The following is a 19,288-nucleotide window of genomic DNA, read 5'->3' as shown; positions in this document are numbered from 1 at the left end:
TTCTTAATAGAAAATGTGTTCAGCTGGAAACTGTACTTCCACAATGTCTGTAGCAGTACAGTAATTTTTTGTTTAGATGAAAGGAAAGAGAAAATGAAATCAAACCATTTTGTACTGTATAACATGAACAGAATAGCAACATATCATTTTCTATTACATTTTTCTTTGTTGACAATGTGAGAGATTTGTAAATACAACTTTGTTTCAGGACATTTGACATTAAACTACTTATATGTATGTTATGAATACTTTCTAAAGTTGCCCTTAATCCTGAAATCTAGCTCTAAATTGAAGTACTGCAAGCAATCTTTTTAAACAAGTATAATACAAGGTGAGACACAAAAATAACCAGACTGGACTTGGGGCTTTCCTGGAAAACCATCTGGAGGTCAGCCGGACATGAATCATAGACCTATATCCCCTCCTACATGCCCTCTCAAACCGCCGACTAGCTAGGTACATCCTGTGAATAGTCCAGTCAGTATTTGCACAACAATCGCTACACATGAGTTGCCGTGGTAATGTCTGGTGAAAAAAATTGAACAGCGAATCAATATCAAATTGTATTTTCACTTGTTCCTTAAAGCAATTTTTGACTGCCAAAAAATTCCTGTCTTTGCTCATCCTCTCTATTTGCCCAATTTAGCTCCCTGTGATTTTTACTTGTTCCTGACAATGATCTGAAGGGAACACATTTTTCTACAATGGATGAAGTGAAGACAAAAACGGCAAGCCTGTTGAAGAGCCTCAAGCAAGAAGACTTCCAGCACTGTTTCAATCAATGGAAGATACATATGGAGCATTGTAGAGATCGGAATGGGGAGTATATAGAAGGTGGCAATGTTTAGAATGCTGTAATTCATCAATACATTTTTTTTTAACCAATTTGGTTATTTTTGTGTCTCACCTTGCATAACTGCTTTTCAATAATGTTTGAGAAATTCCTTACACATTCTTTAAAATTAGCTTAATGGTATAGCATTATTTATTCCTTACTTAACATGGCCAACTCTTAATATTGCAATAAAATATGCCAATTAATTAAAAAAAAGAATACCACATATACATTACATTTTGTTTTAAATATTCAACTTCATTACAGCAAAATTAAAAAGAAAATGCACATTCTGAATTTCAGGTACTCTTTCTACCTAAACTTTTTTATATTTGCATTTTAGTCACACTTCAAATAAAGGAGTGTGAATATCCAAAATACCAAAAAGGTAATATACCCCCTTAAAGCTTTATATTTATACCTTGGAATGTAGCAGCTGTTTCCAAATAGTTTTAGTTTGTTTAACAAGAGTAATGACTGTTTCACTGCTTTTTATGACACATGTTGATTTCTCTTTCAAAATGTCATCATGCAACTCCAAATCAGCCAGGTAAACTTTATCTCCACAAACAGCCCTGAAAGATAATTGGAAAAAATGTATTTTTACTTGAAAAGATATTAAAGTCAGAATAGTTAAACAAAACCTTTGCACCTAGTCTGAAGGGGTTGGGAGCGTGTCTTAAGCACCAATCAATAATAATAAAGTGTTTATTTAAAATCTTGTGGCATGATCATTTCATTCACTGACTACTAGCACATTTTTTTCAACCAGAAAATTAATGTCAAACCAGTCTTGGTTATTTAAAAATAACTAAATTTGACATTCAGCTCTTTCAGCTCCTTCTTCCTGTTCTGAAATTGCTAAAGTGTAAATTTTACTTTCTGTAAAATGAATATATTTACATGTGAACTGGAGAGGGTTAGGTCTCTTCAACTCTTTACAATTGTATTCCATTATTTGTGTGAACAAGCTTCTGTTTGTTTCTGTGTCTTTTGAATTGTGTTTGTGCTTTGTGACTTGTATTGTATATTGTTTTTCAAGGCCAATATAGAAGGAACCTTATATTACCTCTTTTTAAAAAGAACACAAGTTATCACCTGACACAATGAAATTCATGCAGTTAAACCTGGGAGGTGCTTATGGGGTGAAATCTGACCCTGTAATACACCTGCGGGTATTGCTCCCAAAGCTCCTCCTAGTGGTCGTACACATTCCTCCATGCCTACTGGCCCATTAGATCCTTAAAAGGCTAGGCAATCCTTGCAGGAATTTGAACAAGACAGACAGCTGCATCTTACTGCTACCAACCATAGGCTGAAAAATTAAAATTATCTTATTGTGCATTCAAAAATGATAAATAAATTGTGCATCTTATTGTGACCCAAACTAATATCATCTGGCTCGTGATCATAACAACCTTTACAGCATATACATTATATATGTAACATATAAAAAATTATCCTTTTTTGCTAATACACTTACCTTGATATTATTTAAGCTTTGGTTGATGTTTTCTAATAGCTAAACATATTGTAGTTTTTCTGGCTATGAACTAACTGCTTTACATTTGTTTAAAAGGTTACTAAAAAATTGAAGTAAATGAATGAATCAAAGTACAGATGGGAGGGAGCTGAAGTCCATCCCAGAAGTAATAGATGCAATGTTGAAAGCAAAATAGCATCTTGGCTGAGAACTTTTTTTATTATTAATATTCAAATGCTGATTTCAATGTTGTAAATCACAAATCCCTGGTGAAGTATTCATCATCCAAATCTTTTGTTTTGTGAGTCATACAGAGCCAGAAGGAACAGGCTCAAAGTGGAACTTTGACTGACATCCCATCCAGATTAATCACAATGCACTTTTAAACAGTCACACTGAAACACAGTATTAGTGCAATGATGTTGCGTATCATTTATGACTGAGGGTCTGAAAACATATACGTTTATTTAATTACCAGTAACGGCGTACTGCACGATAACGTGCAGTGAATACACTGGACTTGAACATTACTAGTTTTCATACTCTTTCTCTGTTTAGCGTTCGTTTGCTCAGAGGTTAATGCACTTGCTGCTTCCTGAGCAGCTCTTCTTTTCTCCACCCTAGCGGCCCAGTGCTTCTCTTCTTTCGTCGGCATCTTTTCGCGTTAAAACTTATTAAGTTAGTTTTGTGTTGCAATTACTTAGTATGTTTTCAATGTCTTCAATCTGCCTCAAGAATGATTAGCGAAGGTGGTGGGGAAAGAGAACGGCGCCCGTACGTATGCGCCGCACGTTCCGCCGTGCTGTGCAGTGCAGAGAGTTGATTCAACAATAAAAGAAAATAAAAATAAGAAGAGTAATACAAATCATCACCCTGAAAGCGTATAGTAGACGGCACGTAGTATATGTGTACCAAATTTGAAGTCAATAGGTGAAACTGTTTGCGAGCTACAGGTGATTTAAAATCCTGGAGAGACAAACGAACAGCCACGGTAGCGTATTATATAAGAAGATTGTGAAATGCCTTACCTGAAGGAAAGCTGTATAATTGCTGGAAGTCATCTAATAATTAAACGAATATACTTTAGATATGATGGTGTCCCACTGGCAGGACACCTTGTGCATAAGCGGTTAAGATGTTTAGATGCTAATCTACTAAAGATTCCAAGTATTAACGAATGAACAGAGGGAGGTCGAACATTTAGTTACAGGGCCCTAAAGCTGTGGAACAATCTACCTACTCAGATAAAAAATATGTCTCTGGTCCTGCCTTTTAAATCCAGACTGAAGATCCAATATTTTAGTCTAGCATATCCTGAATAGAGCTACTAATTGGCTGTGCATATGGCATCTTAATTTGTTAGTCATTTGCAGTATTGCACGCGTCATAGTAAGTATGAACGGTTACTAACCCTTCTCTATTCTCTTTCATTGTGGCACTCCTCTCCACAGTTGTTTTCCTGCCCAAAGGACTAGACATACTGGAAGATATTGAATCCTAGGATATAAAGTTTCTTTCATCATAATAGACTGCTCAATGAGACAAATACTGTAGAATGCCCATTTGGGGGTGGGTAGCCATTTGGTCTAAGTCTCCAAAACTGTGATTGTGTATGACTTCTGTTTTGACTTTGTATTATAACTAACCAGAGCTTTTGTCCAGGGATATTGCTGATTGTGAAGATTTTGTTCTCCTCTCCTGCATTGTGAACTGGCTCTACCTGTTAACACTAGACACACCGTGGCCAATGACAATTTTGTGTTGTGTTTATAATCTTTAATTATTTGTAGAGCTGCTGATTAGTCGTCGTTAATGGGTGAGATTAACATGTTAATTTCTCTGATTAATCTATTAACACAACTCCTAAATGTGTTAATTTAATCCAATTAATGAGTGCACCTCACACATGATGAAATACCACCAAATTAATCTGTTAAAAGTTTTAGTGGGTCAACGGCATTTGCTGTGAATACTTATGTACATGTGATTTCTCTGTTTTTTTATTGTTAATAAATTTGCAAAAACCTCAAGTAAACTTTTTTCACATTGTCATTATGGGGTGTTGTGTGTAGAATTCTGAGGAAGAAAATGAATTTAATCCATTTTGGAATAAGGCTGTAACATAAAAAAATGTGGAAAAAGTGATGCGCTGTGAATACTTTCCAGATGCGCTACATTGTAATAGTTACCTTTAAGTCATGTAAGAGTTAAATATTAAAAGCTCATGCCTGTATTTTTTATACTTCTAAATCGCAAACCACCAATATTTATCAGCCCAAGGCTAGAAATGTGAGAAAAAATGTCACTTCCTGGACATGGTGGCCATTGTAACCTTTGAATTAAGATAATAGTGACTATAGAGGACAAAAGATGGCTAAACTTGCTTTTATACGCAGCAGCCTGGCTCTGCATTTTACTTGCTTGCTTAATTACCAGTATGATGTAATGAAAAGCCGACTACAGTGTGTACTATGGAAAAACCAAGCAGGTCATTTTTTTTCGAAATGCAGCTCCTTACAACTTAAACCTTGAGAGATGTTTGTACTTCAAGTTACTTTAATCTGAGTAGCTTGGTATCTCATACATGGGTCGTCCTGGTTTACACTTAAAATTGTGTACTTGATCAATAAAAAAAGTTTCAGACATCTGCACAGGGTATGAGGTAATGAAGGCTAATTATGGACAAGTAATAGACATAATTTAATGGTGGGAAGAAATAGAAAGAAGAGAGCATTTTGCAGTCAATAAGAAATGTAATACAAACAGATGTACTTCCTATGTGCATATCTCTCTGTTACACTGCTGTGTAATCAAGATTTTTTTTCTGCATCCCCATCTGGGCCCCGAGACTGCCCTCTTTAAAGAGTGAGAGAGAGCTTTTCTCAATGAAAGAAGTTGACTTAGATCTCAGCAGCTTCTTTGTCTTCAAGGATGTGATGCGTTACATAACATTACATGAAATTTCTCAGGTACTTTAATTCAAAAATTTGACACTGTATTATCATCAAAAAAACAACTGGTAATAGATCTTGAGGATGAAAAAGAAGAGTATGAAAAGGAAATTTCATAAGACAATAAAAATGATTCAGAATTTTGTTTTTGTTCTTTATTTCGCCTTATACAATTTCTTGTATTAGGAATTTGTTAGTTTTCACATATCCCTTGGGGTCAGAGTGCAGGGTAAGCCATTGTACAGCGCCCCTGGAGTAATTGAAGGTTAAGGGCCATGCTCAAGGGCCCAGCAGAGTAGGATCTCTTTTAGTAGTGATGGGGATTCGAACCGGCAACCTTTGGGATACCAGCGCAGATCCTTGGCCTCAGGGCCACCACTCTGCCCTATAAATTAGATCATTCTGAGGATTTAGAACCAAATTACTAAATTTAATTTCTAGTTACAATCAATCATGTGTGTGTTTTTAAATCTAGTGTAATGTTTTCACACAACTTGGAATAGAAAGCACACAACCAATATCAAAGTGTGCCAAAGTGTTTGAGACGAGCAAAGCTGTCAGTATACAAAGTGCACAGTGTCATGCATGTACGTTGGAGGTCCTCCTGAAAGACTTAGTTGAGGTATGTAATAATGCTGTTATCTTCTTTCTCACAGTGCCAATAAACCGCCCACTGAAGGAATTTAACTCCGCACTTATCGGTCTATTCGCCCATAAAATCCCAGGCATCTCGGAAGTAGGTGTCATTACTGGCCAGAACTACCCACCAGACAGAAGTCTGCTAAAGCGACGTATACCTATGAGTGTTATTTTTGCTTCTGTTTAATTTGCTGTCTCTGGACAATGAAAGGAACAACATGGTTGGTGTCCCAAAATTTCCTATCTAAATCTTTTCCTGCACCCAACCACAAGAGCTAGCACCAATTTCACATGATGGAAGGAGAACAGTAGGGATGGTGCATTGTGGACACTTTTATTAGCTAACTAAAATAACTATAGTACCAATAGTACTTCATATTAGTTTATCATCTTTTTCATATACTGGAAAAAATGAGTGCCTCCCCATGGGCTCACCACCTATGGGAGGGGCCAAGGAGGTTGGGTGCAGTGTGAGTTGGGTGGTGGCCGAAGGCGGGGACCTTGGCGGTCTGATCCTCGGCTACAGAAACTGGCTCTTGGGACGTGGAATGTCACCTCTCTGAAGGGGAAGGAGCCTGAGCTTGTGCGCGAGGTCGAGAGGTTCCGGCTAGATATAGTCGGACTCACCTCGACGCACAGCTTGGACTCTGGAACCAATCTTCTTGAGAGGGGCTGGACTCTCTACCACTCTGGAGTTGCCCCCGGTGAGAGGCGCCGAGCAGGTGTGGGCATACTTATTGCCCCCCGACTTGGAGCCTGTGCGTTGGGGTTTACCCCGGTGGACGAGAGGGTGGCCTCCCTCCGCCTGGGTGGGAGGAAGGGTCCTGACTGTTGTTTGTGCGTGCATGCGAACAGCAGTTTGGAGTATCCACCCTTTTTGGAGTCTCTGGAGGGGTTGCTAGAGGGCATACCTTCTGGGGATTCCCTCGTTTTGCTGGGAGACTTCAATGCTCACGTGGGCAATGACAGTGAGACCTGGAAGGGCGTGATTGGGAGGAATGGCCCCCCCGATCTGAACCCGAGCGGTGTTTTGTTATTGGACTTCTGTGCTCGTCATGGATTGTCCATAACGAACACCATGTTCAAGCATAAGGGTGTTCATATGTGCACTTGGCACCAGGACACCCTAGGCCTCAGGTCGATGATCGACTTTGTGGTCGGTCGCCGGACTTGCGCCATATGTCTTGGACACTCGGGTGAAGAGAGGGGCAGAGCTGTCAACTGATCACCACCTGGTGGTGAGTTCAATCAATCAATCAATCAACATTTATTTATATAGCACATATTCATACAAAAAAAATGTAGCTCAAAGTGCTTTACAAAATGAATAGAGAAATAGAAGACACAATAAAAGATAAACATAAGTCAACATTAATTAACATAGAATAAGAGTAAGGTCCGATGGCCAGGGTGGACAGAAAAACAAAAACTCCAAAGCTGGAGAAAAAATAAAATCTGTAGGGGTTCCAGACCAAGAGACCGCCCAGTCCCCTCTGGGCATTCTACCTAACATAAATCATCATATTTTCATGGAAGGACCTGATGATGATGGTCACGTAGACTTCTGGCTTTCAGTCCATCATTGTTGGAGCATCATGATGCTTTGAGTAGGTGGTGGTGGCGCGGCCGCCACCACAAAGAAACCGGAAAAAGAAACAGAAGAGAGTAGGGGTCAGTACGGATTTTAGAGCCACCATGAATAGTTATTATGAAGAATTGAACATACAGAGTATCAGGATTATGTTAAAGTGAAGTTATAAAAGGCCATGTTAAAGTAATGTGTTTTCAGCAGTGTTTTAAAGTGCTCTACTGTATTTGCCTGGCGAATTCCTATTGGCAGGCTATTCCAGATTTTAGGTGCATAGCAGCAGAAGGCCGCCTCACCACTTCTTTTAAGTTTAGCTTTTGGAATTATAAGGAGACACTCATTTGAAGATCTAAGGTTACGATTTGGAATATAACGTGTCAGGCATTCCGATATATAAGATGGAGCGAGATTATTTAAGGCTTTATAAACCATAAGCAGTATTTTAAAGTCAATCCTGAATGACACAGGCAACCAGTGTAGTGACATCAAAACTGGAGAAATGTGTTCGGATTTTCTTTTCCCAGTTAGGATTCTAGCAGCTGCATTCTGCACTCGTTGCAAATGATTTATGTCTTTTTGGGTAGTCCTGAGAGGAGTGCGTTACAGTAATCTAGTCTACTGAAAACAAAAGCGTGAATTAATTTCTCAGCATCTTTCAATGATATAAGAGGTCTAACTTTAGCTATGTTTCTTAAATGAAAAATGCTGTCCTAGTGGTCTGATGAATATGCGATTTAAAATTCAGATTACAGTCAACGGTTACCCCTAAATTTTTTACTTCCGTCTTAACTTTTAATCCTAGTGCATTAAGTTTATTTCTGATAACCTCGCTGAATCCATTATTGCCAATTACCAAAATTTCAGTTTTCTCTTTATTTAGTTTGAGAAAATTACTATTCATCCATTCAGAAATACCAGTAAGACATTGTGTTAGTGTATCGAAGAGTCGGAGTCATCAGGTGCTATAGATAAGTACAGCTGTGTGTCATCAGCATAGCTGTGGTAGCTCACATTGTAACCTGAGATAATCTGACCTAACGGAAGCATATAGATTGAGAATAACAGCGGACCCAGGATAGAGCCTTGTGGAACACCATATCGGATATCATGTGTCTTTGAGATTTGATTACCACAACTCACAAAGAATTTTCTCCCTGCCAGGTAGGATTCAAACCAATTTAAGACACTGCCAGAGAGGCCCACCCATTGACTAAGGCGATTTCTAAGAATATTATGATCAATGGTGTCAAATGCAGCACTCAGATCTAAGAGGATGAGAACAGATAAATGGCCTCTGTCTGCATTTACCCGAAGTCATTTACTACTTTAACAAGTGCAGTTTCTGTACTGTGATTTGTTCTGAAGCCTGACTGAAAAGTATCAAGAATAGCATGTTTATTTAGGTGGTCATTTAACTGCATAATGACTGCCTTCTCTAAAATTTTACTTAAGAAGGGCAGGTTAGAAATGGGTCTAAAATTTTCAAAGGCAGAGGGGTCAAGATTATGTTTCTTAAGAAGGGGTTTAACTACAGCAGTCTTAAGACAGTCTGGAAAGACCCCCGTATCTAATGACAATTTACTATGTCCAGAATATTGTCAATTAGAACGCCTGATATTTCTTTGAAAAACCTGGTTGGTATTGGGTCAAGGACGCAGGTGGAGGATTTCAGTTGAGAGATTATACTATGTAATTCAGGTAAATCTATCCTGGTGAAAGCATTTAATTTGTTTATAACGGAGTACCGGGGCTTTGGAGGTTCTGCAGTGTTCGGGAGATATACTATGTTATCTCTAATATCATTAATTTTTTGAGTGAAAAATACAGCAATGTTCTCACAGGTTTCACTGGAAGTATTCTGGGGGCATTCCTTTGTGTTCCTGGGTTTAACAGACGGTCAATTGTTGAAAATAAGACTCTGGGATTACTAGCATTGTTATTTATAATATTAGAGAAATAGCAGCCTCTCAAGACGGACAGTGTTATTGTATTCTGTTATTTTAACTTTTAATATTTCATAGTGGATAGTTAGTTTAGTTTTCCTCCATTTACGCTCAGCTCTACGACATGTTCTTTTTAAATCAGACACTCTTTGGGTCTTCCATGGAATAAAAATAAAAATAAAAATGGAGTTGGCTTCGATGGTGGGGGAAGATGCCGGTCAGACCTGGTAGGCCCAAACGTGTTGTGAGGGTCTGCTGGGAACGGCTGGCAGAGTCCCCTGTCAGAAGTAGCTTCAACTCCCACCTGCGGCAGAACTTCAACCACGTCCCGAGGGAGGTGGGGACATTGAGTCCGAATGGGCCATGTTCCGTGCCTCTATTGTTGAGGCGGCTGACCGGAGCTGTGGCCGCAAGGTGGTCGGTGCCTGTCGTGGCGGCCATCCCCAACCCGCTGGTGGACACCGCGTGAGGGATGCCGTCAAGCTGAAGAAGGAGTCCTATAGGACTTTTTTGTCCTGTGGGTCTCTGGAGGCAGCTGATAGGTACCGGCAGGCCAAGCGAACGCTGCTTCGTTGTTGCTGAGGCAAAACTCGGGCATGGGAGGAGTTTGGAGAGGCCATGGAGAACGACTTTCGGACGGCTTCGAGGAGATTCTGGTCCACCGTCCGCGCCTCAGGAGGGGAAGCAGTGCAGTGTCAACACCGTATATGGTGGGGATGGTGCGCTGCTGACCTCACTGACGCTAGGGTCGGTGGGAGGAGTACTTCAAGACCTCCTCAATCCCACTAACATGCCTTCCACGAGGAAGCAGAGCCTGGGGACTCTGAGGTGGGCTCTCCCATCTCTGGGACTGAAGTCACCGAGGTGGTCAAAAAACTCCTTGGTGGCAGGGCCCCGGGGGTGGATGAGATACGCGAGTTCCTTAAGGCTCTGGATGTTGTAGGACTGTCTTGGTTGACACGCCTCTGCAACATCGCATGGACATCGGGACAGTGCCTCTGGATTGGCAGACCGGGGTGGTGGTCCCCTCTTTAAAAGGGGACCGGAGGGTGTGTTCCAACTATAGAGGGATCACACTCCTCAGCCTCCCTGGAAAAGTCTATTCGGGGTTCTGGAGAGGAGGGTCCGCCGGATAGTCAACCTCGGATTCAGGAGGAACAGTGTGGTTTCGGCCCTGGTCGCGAACAGTGGACCAGCTCTTCACCCTTAGCAGAGTCCTGAGGGTGCATGGGAGTTTGCCCGACCGGTCTACATGTGTTTTGTGGACTTGGAAAAGGCATTCGACCGTGTCCCTCGGGAATCCTGTGGGGGTGCTCCGGGAGTATGGGGTACCGGACCCCTGATAAGAGCTGTTCGGTCTCTGTACAACCGTGTCAGAGCTTGGTCCGCATTGCCGCAGTAAGTCGAACCCGCTTCCAGTGAGAGTTGGACTCCGCCAGGGCTGCCCTTTGTCACCATTCTGTTCATAACTTTATGGACAGAATTTCTAGGCGCAGCCAGGGTGTTGAAGGGGTCCGTTTGGTGGACTCAGGATTGGGTCACTGCTTTTGCAGATGATGTTGTCCTGTTTGCTTCATCAGGCCGTGATCTTCAGCTCTCTGGATCGGTTCGCAGCTGAGTGTGAAGCGGCTGGGATGAGAATCAGCACCTCCAAATCCGAGAGCATGGTCCTCAGCCGGAAAAGGGTGGAGTGCCCTCTCAGGGTTGGGGAGAGATCCTGCCCCAAGTGGAGGAGTTCAAGTATCTCGGGTCTTGTTCACGAGTGAGGGAAGAATGGAGGGTGAGATCGACAGGCGGATCGGTGCGGCGTCCGCAGTGATGCGGGCTCTGCATCGGTCTGTCGTGGTGGAAAAGGAGCAGAGCCGTAAGGCAAAGCTCTCAATTTACCAGTCGATCTACGCTCCTACCCTCACCTATGGTCATGAGCTATGGGTAGTGACCGAAAGAACGAGATCGCGAATACAAGCGGCTGAAATGAGTTTCCTCCGCAGGGTGTCTGGGCTTTCCCTTAAAGATAGGGTGAGAAGCTCAGTCATCCGGGAGGGGCTCAGAGTAGAGCCGCTGCTCCTCCGCATCGAGAGGAGTCAGATGAGGTGGCTCGGGCATCTGATCAGGATGCCTCCTGTACGCCTCCCTGGTGAGGTGTTCCGGCACGCCCAACCGGGAGGAGGCCCGGGAAGACCCAGGACACGCTGGAGGGACTATGTCTCCGGCTGGCCTGGGAACGCCTTTGGGATTCTCCCGGAAGAGCTGGAAGAAGTGGCCGGGAGGTGTGGGTCTCTCTGCTTAAGCTGCTGCCCCCGCGACCCGACCTCGGATAAGCGGAAGAGGATGGATGGATGAAAAATGAGTGATTATGAGAGATAATTTCTGTTTGATTATTTTGTAGTTGTCTGAAGAAGAATGAATTCATATTTGGTTAGGTGCAAGCATGTCTATGTGATTCAGTACATGCATCAATATTTCAATATATTGGCACTCAAATCATATTTGTTTCTCAAAAAGGCGTATCATCCACAGCCAAATACCAACTACCATTTGCACAAAGAACGTGCGTGTTTTATTATAGGTAACATTTAAATAGTGAAAATATATGCAAACAATATTTTGTATGTCGTGTGCCAAGAAATGCTTAGTGCATTTCATAGAATACCCTGTATTGTGAAGAATATATAACATACATATTATATGTGAATTAAGTGTATTGTCTCATACTTAGTACGGATATATGGGAGGTAGGAAGATGCAATAGGATGACAAAAATGTACTTTGCCTCAGATGGCATTATTAACTGCACTGGTCACTTCACAGGTACCTCTTTTAAAATTCACTCTTATTTTACCCTGAACAGCCCACCTGCAGCCATTGCAATCATTTGATTCCATACGGCCAGTGAACTGTGCTTCATCACTGATGTGATATTGTCTTCATGATTAAGGGATAATAGATCAGAGCTGAAAGTCAATGCTTTGAAATTCAAATCCAGCAACAATGGGGAAACTCTGTATAAATAAGGTGTCAGGGCCAGATAGAATCACCTTCACAGTGCTGAAAAAATGTGCCAGCCAGCTCTGTAGGTTACCTTAGCACCTGTTCTTCCTTTCCCTGAATTTGCAGAAAGCTCCCAGATGTGGAAAACATACTGTGTAGTCCCAAAGCCAAGAAAATGGCATTCCAGGCAAGTTGATCTTACTTCATACAACATGACCACTTTTGAAAGGCTAGTCATAAAACAGCTTTGACCCATGGATTCAGAACATCTGGAACCACAGCAGTTTTCTTATTAGGCACATTAAGTTGTAGAGGAAGCTCTCATCTATATGCTTCACAGAGCCTACTTCCATATGGACAAAGCCAGTACCACAGTAAGGATAATGTTCTTTGATTTTTCCAGTGCCTTTAACACTAGAATCCCTGGAGCCTGTGAAAAGTCATAATGCTGGGTCATGTTAAATTTCCTTGCATTTCTTAATCAGCGTCTTTGTTTTGTAAATGTGTTGTAAGCTGTAGAGGTGATCGCAACCCAAGTGGACAAAGACGCCCCTGGGATTACCCCTGAAACACAGACTACCCTCACATTGCTCCTTACCTTCTCACTTGCGCTATAACGCGTAATAAAAGCCTCACGCGATACTCCGCTAACTTAAAAGCCTTGCAGCGCCTGTCGGTTTTGGAATTGATTGTTTGCTTTTATTATCTCTCTCTGCTCCTAGCGGAACTGTCATCTCTGACTTGTCATGAAGCACGTTTAAGCTCATGTGTTTGCAGTGTTTGAACAAAAATCCTTCTTGTTTCTACGACCTCCTGTGTGTCTGTGCAAATCTGTGACCCAAGCGTGACAGTGTCAATAAGCACAAAGCAGCTAGAAGCCTGTTTTCCCATCTTGCCCACTGATGCAACTCACGATCTCCCAGCTCAAGTCTGTGTGAGGTGCCTGGAATTGTATCAGGTCAGGTTGGGGAATATGCACGGGTACAGGGTAAATAATATCTTGTTATTTAGAACAGATAGATTTCATGTGTGTTCCCTGTCTACAACAATCTGGGTAAATGTAGAATGACAGGAAATGCGAGAAATGCAAGAAATGTTGAACACACAACTAAAACAGAAACATTTTTCATGTTATAGTAATAACTGACAAAATGGTGACCTGAAGTGTACAATGTGAATACATTAGACTGAATCCCAAATATCACGTGAACACTTTCACAAAAGATATAACACAACAAGTGTGCTTTTATTCAAGAATTTAACCAAACAAAAGGAAATCATTCAATTTGCATGTTACTGTCAATGAGTAAAAAGCCAAGCCCAAATATCAATCGACAGAAGACTGCTGCCTTCTAACCAAAAGCTTCTGGGTTCAAACCCCAATTCTCCTCATTTTGAGTAGTGAGGTGCTATTATTATTACTATTGTATAATAAAACATACATTTGATTTGAGTCTGTAACACCCGGTGTACATTTTTGCTACCTGTAAAAGTTAGCTTTTTTTTTTAAATTCAGTTTTATTCTCTCAGTCACATACAACATGGTACAATGAACTTGCCACTCCCTCTCTGAGTTGATGCCGTTTATCTCCACAGCGTTTCATAAGCGATGACCACAGTTGGTGCTGTGGTTGATGTCTGGTCAGAACTATTTGTTGTACTGGCAATCAGATATACAATGCCCCGTAACTGGTATAATGTGGCATTTGTACTTTGACAACACAAGACATTCGTGCAGAACTTGTGAAAAACTACAGATTTACTGAGATCTCAGACATCTGGCAACATTTTGTTGAGAACTGTATTTTGAGTGTCACACATGTGCACATAGGAGGCAGCTAATGGGCTTGAGTAAGGGCACTCCCGAATCATACCGGGATGTGGCAGAGTGCATTGACTCTTTTTCTCCCTTGCCTGCAGACCATTCACGGTGAGATTCAACCTGGCCCTCTTGACGTCCCTTCCGAGACCGAGCCTATGGAAGACCACCTTGCCGGCTCCGGCCCCTGTGATGTCACATCCGGGCTCGAACCTATGGCTGAAGACCTTCCTGAGCATGGCCCCTTTGATCTCACTTCCTGTCTTCCACTTTAAAAGCCTCCGCCTTTTCCCTATTGCCTCAGTTCTGTTTTGGACTCAGTTTTGTGCACAGCAGTGCAATCATTTAAAACAACAATTTGCAGCCAGGAAACCGATTATACGGGTGGCTGCCCCAAACCTTGCTATGGCTCTTTGTGGAGTTTGTGACATGAGTTATAAACCAGGGAAACATATTACTGTTGATGAGCAACTGTTTCCAACTAAGGTCCCTTGTCCTTTCTGGCAATACATCTTAACCAAGCCCGACAAATTTTGCATAATGTTTTGGATTGTGGCAGAAATTTTGTGAAAAAGTGCATGTGCAATGCCATTCATTATTTAGGAAAAGATCCCAGTTGTCTCATGGGAGAAAGACTTTCTGAGACTGTGGTCATAAAGTTTACAAAGTCATTACTGGACAAAGGCAGAATCTTAATAACAGTCAACTTCTTCCGGTCAAGTTCACTTGCTAATAGACAGCTGCACACAACTCTGCTTGACACCATAAATAAAATACGCCTTCCACCTGCAGCTAAAGTCATTTTAGTATAGGAGCAATTCCCCACGCTAGTGTTTAGATCTGGCAGTGACATGATGGTGTATGTGCCTAAAAAAAGTCTGTCTGAATTCTCAGTCACAAAGGTATAACAAAACAAGTAAGGTTTAATTCAAGAATAAAATTCAAATACAAAAAATTCAAGTGACAACAAGGTAACAAGAAGACATGATTCCCCAGCATTTGTGTGTCTGCTTATATCCCTTCATAGATATCTTTTACAGTTAACAAAAATGTACACCGGATGTTACAGACTCAAATCAAATGCATGCTTTTATTATATAATAGTAATAATAATAGCAACTTACTAATCAAAACAGGAAGAACCCGGGTTCTAACCGCTAACCTCTTGATTATAAGGCGGCAGTTCTTTCCTCTGCACCATTCAGGCAGATGTGTCGGCTCTCGGTCAACTCATAGTTGGGCTTCAATTTTTACAAATTGCCAGTAACATGTCAATTGAATGATTTCTTTTTCTTCGGTTATATTCTTGAATAAAAGTGTACTTGTTTTGTTATACCTTTTCTGAAAGTGTTTATTTGATATTTGGAAAGCATTTTGTTAATTATTACTATAACATGAAAAACATTTCTGTTTTAGTTGTGTTCAACCTTTCTTGCCTCGCATTTCCTGTAATCCTACATTTAAACATACCATTGTTGACACAGAACACACATGAAATGTATGTATTCCAAATAATGATATATTTACCCTGTACTATTCCAGGCACCTCACATCCAGATCAAGAGACTTGAGCTGGGAGAACTTCAGCTGCGTTGGTGGGGGATGGGATAGCAGACTGCTTGCTGCTTGTGCTGATTGACATATTTGCAAAACAAAGATGCTGATGAAGCGGTGCAAGGGAATTTAAGGTGGCCTGGCATTACTACTTTTTTCATAGACTTCAGGAATTCTAGTGTTAATAACGTTCTGCCTCGATGACTGGTGAAAAAGTTCAAGGTTTTGATACTCCTACAATCTCCTAGATCAACCCATTTACCAAACTCCTAGATCCTGGCCAACAGAAAGCTGTTTGTAAGGCAGAGGAACTGTATGTCAGAAATGGTGGTCTGTAACACTGGAGCACCTAAGGGAACTGTCCTGTATCCCTTCCTGTTTACCCACTACACAACAGACTTCCAACACAATACTAGTACTTTTGCGATCTATAGATATTTTCAGATGACTCATTTAAAATAGATTGCACTAATAATATAGATGAGTCAGAGTACAGGAAAGTTGTGGAGAACATTGTCCTGTGGTAGAAAAAGAAAATAAAAAAAAGCATGCAACTCAACATCAGCAAGACAAAAAAATTGGTGGTGGACTTCTGAAATGTCAAGAAGCCTCTGAGACCAGTCACCATTCAGGGTGAGGATGTGGAAGTGGTGTGGAACTACAAGTATCTGGGGATTAACATAAAAACAGACTAGAGTGGTCTGACAACACAGTGGTGATGTACAAGAAGGGCCAGAGCAGAGTCTAATTGCTGATGAGAGTCTGGTCTTTTTAATATATTCAACCAGAGTACAAAAGAAGCATAACGCCTGAACAAACCTATCAAGAAAGCCTGCTCCATCACAAGGCAAACCCTGGACAATTAAGCATCATCATAAAAAATCCCCTCCAGGAGGTGCTTTCTTGGAGAACTTTTAGCTACAGACTCATTCCTAAGATAGCATTCTGTTCACTGCTATCAGGAATGCTTCGGCTTGTTGTACCCCCTATATTTTGTTTGCTTATTTATTGATTGATAGAATTATTGGCTGTATTATATTTCCTGTTATCCTGTATTCTTGTTTTTTATGTTTCTGCTGCTATATGCATTTGAGTATACCCATGGGATTATTAAGGGTTTATCTTATCATTTTTATATAATAAAAACCTGTTTTAAATCTGTGACCGTATTTGTGTTGGTTGTATCTAGGATTTGGGGCTTGGTGGCACCCCTATCTGTCACAACATATAAATACACAGTAATTTCAACTATGTGATACAAAATTGTCAAGAAAAGTGATTTTATCATTTATCATTACTTACTAGAAAGGTATTAGAAAATAAAGAAAATATGGAAAACCAAAACATATGATACAAGAAGAAGAACTGCTACACACAAATGGAGAGAAAACACAAAACCAAGTAAATAAAAAGTAACAGTACTATCTATGCAATGTGTAATGCAATGTCATTTTCAACCCCTGGCAAAAAGTACAAGGCAGCACAATCCATATACTCATTTATGCTACATAAAATGTCCAGTCAGGGCTAGACAATCTTTTGGCCTTGGAACCCCTGTAGATTTTTATTTGGCCATCTTCTCTGGAGTTTCCCCGACTATATGACTTTATCATTGTACTCACATTTAGAGACTTAGAACACAATACTATACAAGGACTGCACCTTTTTAATAATTATATTTACTGTACAAGAACACAACTTATATTTTTGTATAACACTCTTCACTGAGAGCAGGTGAAGTGGACTGCGAACAATTCTCAGTTTCAATACAAGTATTGATTACACTAAATAGAGTACTGGTACAAATATAGATGAAGATTTGTGAAAATAGACAACAAGGTAGACACTAATTAAACATAATTGGAAACCAACAATACCTGTCCATTATTGATGAACTATTACATGTTGACAACAGTGGGAATTAAATGTGTAAATGAGAGAGTCAAAAACAAAGTCACAGTCCTGGACACCTCAGTCACCTGGCAACCTACCCATTCCTATTTCTATATATGTAAGCCTGTATTGATTTTTTTTGTGTTATTTAAGCATTATTATTTTTATTCTTAACTAATGTAAGATTTTTTTTTTCTTTTCTTGTACCTTTTCCTTTGGACACCCTGTACAGCACTTTGAACTACATCCTGTATATGAAAATGTGATACAGAAATGTTGCTGTTCTTATTGTATTAACTGTTCCAGGCAACAACTCAGCTGGGCCTATCATGATTTTGATGCAGTAGGGCATGTCAGCACAACAAACAAAAATTAAAGGTAATCATATTTCAACATGCAAGAGAACCTATTCTCTGACTGTCTGAAATGGAAAATGCAATCCCATAGGATATTGCGGGTTGAATAATTGATGGATGGATAGTTATGCTGGTGGGAAAACACCTTTGCAGGCATTCTAGAACAAGCACGTCAAACACGGCCCGTGGCCCGCATGTCAGATCCTAGTTAGCACTAAACTTGTACAAAATGATTACTGTTGTTTATGATTGAATGATTCTGCATCTTCGACGTTACTTATTGACTTTTCTTAGTTCCTAGTCTGACAAAAGAACGTTTTCCTATGGCATTACAGTACTGGAAACGTCATCTGCTAGTATAGCTGCAGCTGTGGTGTCAGCTCCTTGATACCCTAGGCATGACACTGCCTATTACGAGCCTTGATGCTGCAACTGAAGTGCTAGGCTGCAGCAGCCTGGCAGGCTACACTACTGGCTGGGCTGCTGAGACTGGCTACTGAGCAGAAATGACCATCACGAGTAGTAATAGCTCACATATTTTCACGTAATGGAGTGGGAGATTGACAGGTGGATTGGTGTGGCGTTCGTAGTGTGGTGGACTCTGCATCAGTCTGTCGTGGTGAAAAGGGAGCTGATCCATAAGGCAAAGCTCTCAATTTACCAGTCGATCTACGTTCCTACCCTCACCTATGGTCATGAGCTCTGGGTAGTGACCGAAAGAACGAGATCGCGAATACAAGCAGCTGAAATGAGTTTACTCCGTAGGGCGTCTGGGCTTTCCCTTAAAGATAGGGTGAAAAGCTCAGTCATCCGGGAGAAACTCAGAGTAGAGCCACTGCTCCTCCGCATTGAGAGAAGTCAGATGAGGTGGCTTGGGCATCTGATTAGGATGCCTCCTGGACACCTCCCTGGTAAGGTGTTCCAGGTATGTCTAATAGGGAGGAGGCCCTGGGGAAGACCCGGTACCCGCTGGAGGGACTATGTCTCTCGGCTGGACTGGGAATGCTTCGGGATTCCCCCGGAAGAGCTAGTAGAAGTGGCCAGGGAGAGGGAGGTCTGGGCATCTCTGCTCAAGCTGCTGCCCCCGCAACCCAATCTCGGATAAGCGGAAAAGGATGGATGTATGGATATTTTCACTTTTTTGCACTAGTTTTATGTAATTTTGTGCTAGTATTGTAACGAACAGTTAGCGTAGACCACAGCTGAAGATCTGAAGTGGACGCGAGAAGTTGGTGA

General features: G+C 41.1%; 1 protein-coding gene across 1 annotated transcript in view; it reads right to left on the bottom strand.

Moving 5' to 3' along the window:
- Positions 1-19,288, bottom strand: part of LOC120534890 (putative ATP-dependent RNA helicase TDRD12) — a 441,334-nt gene that overhangs the window by 89,069 nt on the left and 332,977 nt on the right. The window contains exon 14 of the mRNA XM_039762402.1: positions 1,257-1,410. Within this exon, the coding sequence (XP_039618336.1) occupies positions 1,257-1,410 (154 nt within the window). The remainder of the gene's footprint in view (positions 1-1,256; positions 1,411-19,288) is intronic.

The sequence above is a fragment of the Polypterus senegalus genome, chromosome 9, assembly GCF_016835505.1.
Source record: "Polypterus senegalus isolate Bchr_013 chromosome 9, ASM1683550v1, whole genome shotgun sequence".
NCBI lineage: Eukaryota > Metazoa > Chordata > Cladistia > Polypteriformes > Polypteridae > Polypterus > Polypterus senegalus.
This window is presented reverse-complemented; position numbering and strand designations above follow the sequence as displayed.